Raw genomic sequence first — 5,000 nt, 5'->3', positions numbered from 1 at the left:
TAACTCAAAGTTTTCTAAAGAAAATTGTGATAACTTTTTCAGTAAAATTACAGAATTCAAAAAGACAATAGATTATTCTTTTAAACAGTATATGGACGATGGACTAAAAATTGAAGAATTAGATAGTGCATTACTGCAAATGTCTGGTGGCAAATCACCAGGGCTGGATGGTTTAACCAGAGAGTTTTATAAATGTTTTTGGTCAGATGTGCGAGAAATGCTTTATAAGGCGTTCACAGATTGCATTTCAGCAGGAAACCTTTCGCCAACCATGAAACATGGCCTTATTACCTTAATTCCAAAACCAAATAAAAATAATCTTTTGTTGGATAATTGGAGACCTATTACCCTGTTATGTAATGATTACAAACTTTTAGCACATGTTTATGCTAACAGGTTAAACTCGGGTCTGAATCAACTAATAGATGAATGTCAATCAGCCTTTATAAAGGGCAGAAGTATTCATAACCATACCAGACTGATATTGGATATGCTTGATTACCAGGAGTTTATTGATACTGAAGGTCTCGTACTATTTCTGGATTTTTACAAGGCTTTTGATACTGTTGAACATTCCTTTTTAATGGAAACTCTGACATTTCTGGGTTTTGGTGAACATTTCTGCAACATAATTAGGATGCTCTACTCGGACATTTATAGTTCTGTATCTTTGAACCCTGGAATGAGCCCTAGGTTTAAGGTTTTACGTGGTATTCGACAGGGTTGCCCTATTTCCCCCAAATTATTTATTCTGACCACCCAAGTATTAACAACGCTTATTATAAAGAATCACAAAATATTAGGCATTACCCTCTTTGACAAAGAGTTCAAAATTAGTCAATTTGCGGATGACACATCCATTTTCCTAAAGAATAAATCCATGGTAAAGGAAACTCTTAACACAATTTCAATTTTTTCAAAAGCCTCAGGGTTATCTCTTAATCTTTCAAAATGTGAATGACTCCCTATCCATTCATGTGATGATTCCACTATTGACTCTATTAGAGTGGTACCTGAGGTGAAATATTTGGGAATAACATTATCTAAAAATTATATCAGGAGAGAAGATCTTAATATTTGTAACCGTATCACAGATATGAAGAAATCTCTCAGTCGTTGGTTAACTAGAGATCTTACTCTTTTTGGCAGAGTTCTTCTTACTAAAGCAGAAGGTATATCTAAACTTATTTATCCATGCCACTCATGTTTTGTCTCTTCGGCTAATATAAAAAAAGCCAACTCAATTATTTTCCAATTCTTGTGGAGAAATAAAACTCACTACATTAAAAAGTCACAGCTTGTTAAAGAATATGATAAAGGCGGAATTAAAGCTTTAGACTTTGAATCGATGTTTGGAACAATTAAAATAAAATGGTTGAAAGCCTTTTTGTCCCAGCCAGAATCCATGTGGTTCCATATTCCAAAGGCCATATTTAAACGTCTAGGAGGGTTTGATTTTCTTTTAAAATGTGATTTTGAGGTTAATAAGATTCCGACCAAATTGTCAAATTTTCATAAGCAGATACTTCATTATTGGAAGATGATATTTACCCACAGTTTTTCTCCTCATGGATCTACGTTATGGAACAATAGAGTGATTATCATAAACAGAAAATCCTTGTTTAGGAGTGATTGGCATGAGAGGGGTATTTTGTTTGTTAGAGATTTACTAGATTGCAATGGTAAACTGCTCGATGTTTTGGCCTTTTCAACGAAATACAATATAACGTGTACTGCTAAAGATTATAACAAAATCTGTAAAGCAATTCCTGTACCACTTATTGGAATGATTCATAATACTTTACTGTACTCAAATGTTGTATCAGTTTTACCTAATTTGGAAATTATTGGCGATACTCTTAAGAATAACAAATCTATTAATGCTTCCCTGAAATCCCACATTTTTCACAATTTGAACAGAGGCTTATTTCCTCAAGTGACCGATTTAGACACTTTATCTGTAATGGAAAAAGCTCTATCTGATTTTATAAAATGGCCTATTTCCCCTAAAGCAAAAGAAACTCATTTTAAAATTGTTCATAAAATCTACCCGGTTTCTACTTTTTTAAATTCAAGATTTAAATTTGAAGTGGAACCATGTTCCTTTTGTAATTTATCTGATGAATCGTTGGAACATTTATTTTTCTCTTGCCCCTTTTCTGAATTGTTTTGGTCGAATGTGAGAGATTGGTTGTTACTTAAATTAACAAATATTCCGGCCTTCAAAATATATCACATTTTATATTATATTGATAATTTGGACTCTCCCATTTCTGATTTGGTAAATATAATTATTATTTTGGGTAAATACCATTTACATTGTAGTAAATGGAGAGGAGGCAAGCCCTCCTTTCCCTGTTTCATAAATGAGTTCAAGTCCTTTTTTCTGTCCCTTAGAAAAATACAATCTTGTAACCTGTCTATAAAGATTTGCAATGACATTTCCAAATGGTTATTATTTTAAGTAAGCTTAATGCCTCTTAAATGTTTTTGTGCCTTTATGCTTTTTTCTTTCCCCCTGGCTCTTACTGGATGTATTAGTTATGTTTTTTTGTCTTATTGTGAATGAATGTCTTGAACTTATGTTGATAAGTTGATGATATCCTCACCGAGCTTTTGTATGTTTAAAAAAATGTTCAATAAAAAAAAAAAAAAAAAAACACACAGCTGGGAGACCAGGGGACACTAAAGGGTGACGCACACAGCTGGGAGACCAGGGGACACTAAAGGGTGACGCACACAGCTGGGAGACCAGGGGGCACTAAAGAGTGACGCACACAGCTGGGAGACCAGGGGACACTAAAGAGTGACGCACACAGCTGGGAGACCAGGGGACACTAAAGAGTGACGCACACAGCTGGGAGACCAGGGGACACTAAAGAGTGACGCACACAGCTGGGAGACCAGGGGACACTATAGAGTGACGCACACAGCTGGGAGACCAGGGGACACTAAAGGGTGACGCACACAGCTGGGAGACCAGGGGGCACTAAAGAGTGACGCACACAGCTGGGAGACCAGGGGACACTAAAGAGTGACGCACACAGCTGGGAGACCAGGGGACACTAAAGAGTGACGCACACAGCTGGGAGACCAGGGGACACTAAAGAGTGACGCACACAGCTGGGAGACCAGGGGACACTAAAGAGTGACGCACACAGCTGGGAGACCAGGGGACACTAAAGAGTGACGCACACAGCTGGGAGACCAGGGGACACTAAAGAGTGACACACACAGCTGGGAGACCAGGGGACACTAAAGAGTGACGCACACAGCTGGGAGACCAGGGGACACTAAAGAGTGACGCACACAGCTGGGAGACTAGTCTCAGGTGAGTCTCAGGTGAGTCTCAGGTTGGTCTCAGGTGAGTCTCAGGTTGGTCTCAGGTGAGTCTCAGGTTGGTCTCAGGTTAGTCTCAGGTTAGTCTCAGGTTGGTCTCAGGTAAGTCTCAGGTGAGTCTCAGGTTGGTCTCAGGTTAGTCTCAGGTTAGTCTCAGGTTGGTCTCAGGTTAGTCTCAGGTTGGTCTCAAGTTGGTGTCAGGTTAGTCTCAGGTTAGTCTCAGGTTAGTCTCAGGTTGGTCTCAGGTTAGTCTCAGGTTGGTCTCAGGTTAGTCTCAGGTTAGTCTCAGGTTGGTCTCAAGTTGGTGTCAGGTTAGTCTCAGGTTAGTCTCAGGTGAGTCTCAGGTGAGTCTCAGGTTGGTCTCAGGTTGGTCTCAGGTGAGTCTCAAGTTGGTGTCAGGTTAGTCTCAGGTTGGTCTCAAGTTGGTGTCAGGTTAGTCTCAGGTTAGTCTCAGGTTGGTCTCAAGTTGGTGTCAGGTTAGTCTCAGGTTGGTCTCAGGTTAGTCTCAGGTTGGTCTCAAGTTGGTGTCAGGTTAGTCTCAGGTTAGTCTCAGGTTAGTCTCAGGTTGGTCTCAGGTTAGTCTCAGGTTGGTCTCAAGTTGGTGTCAGGTTAGTCTCAGGTTAGTCTCAGGTTGGTCTCAGGTTAGTCTCAGGTTAGTCTCAGGTTGGTCTCAGGTTGGTCTCAAGTTGGTGTCAGGTTAGTCTCAGGTTAGTCTCAGGTTGGTCTCAAGTTGGTGTCAGGTTAGTCTCAGGTTAGTCTCAGGTTGGTCTCAGGTTAGTCTCAGGTTGGTCTCAGGTTAGTCTCAGGTTGGTCTCAAGTTGGTGTCAGGTTAGTCTCAGGTTAGTCTCAGGTTGGTCTCAAGTTAATCTCAGGTTGGTCTCAGGTTGGTCTCAGGTTGGTCTCAGGTTGGTCTCAGGTTGGTCTCAAGTTGGTCTCAGGTTGGTCTCAGGTTGGTCTCAAGTTGGTCTCAGGTTGGTCTCAGGTTGGTCTCAGGTTGGTCTCAGGTTGGTCTCAGGTTGGTCTCAAGTTGGTCTCAGGTTGGTCTCAGGTTGGTCTCAGGTTGGTCTCAGGTTGGTCTCACCTGTGCAGGTGCGGTTGTCGGCGTGCAGCTGGTAACCGTAGCGACAGGAGCAGTAGAACCCCCCGATGAAGTTGTGACAGAAATGATCGCAGAGGAGATCCTCGTCAGCAGCAACGCACTCATCCACATCTGCAGGGAGACAGGTAAACAACAACAACACTTTAATAACAACAACAACAACACATTATAATAACAACAACACATTATGATAACAACAACACATTCATAATAATAACAACAACACATTAATAATAATAATAAACTACAGTGAATTATATTTAAAGTGGAGGGCTGTGCAAAATGCAGTCAGAGAAGGTCTGGGGTCTCCTGGAGAGTAAACAAAGTGATGAACAGAGAGACCAATGAGGGTCTCCTGGAGAGTAAACAAAGTGATGAACAGAGAGACCAATGAGGGTCTCCTGGAGAGTAAACAAAGTGATGAACAGAGAGACCAATGAGGGTCTCCTGGAGAGTAAACAAAGTGATGAACAGAGAGACCAATGAGGGTCTCCTGGAGAGTAAACAAAGTGATGAACAGAGAGACCAATGAGGGTCTCCTGGAGTAGTAAACAAAGTGATG

The 5,000-nt window shown here is 40.9% G+C and overlaps 1 protein-coding gene across 1 annotated transcript in view; it reads right to left on the bottom strand.

Annotated features, from left to right (window-relative positions):
* Positions 1-4,549, bottom strand: part of LOC117474434 (mannan-binding lectin serine protease 1-like) — a gene marked incomplete at its 5' end in the record, with an annotated part of 32,226 nt that extends 27,677 nt beyond the window's left edge. The window contains 1 exon segment of the mRNA XM_034120215.1: positions 4,421-4,549. Coding sequence (XP_033976106.1) covers positions 4,421-4,549 — 129 coding nt within the window.
* Between the last annotated feature and the right edge of the window lie 451 nt (positions 4,550-5,000).

Source organism: Trematomus bernacchii, unplaced genomic scaffold (assembly GCF_902827165.1).
Source record: "Trematomus bernacchii unplaced genomic scaffold, fTreBer1.1, whole genome shotgun sequence".
NCBI classification, from domain to species: Eukaryota; Metazoa; Chordata; class Actinopteri; order Perciformes; family Nototheniidae; genus Trematomus; species Trematomus bernacchii.
The sequence above is the reverse complement of the archived record's forward strand: the minus strand, read 5'-3'. Positions and strand labels throughout refer to the sequence as shown.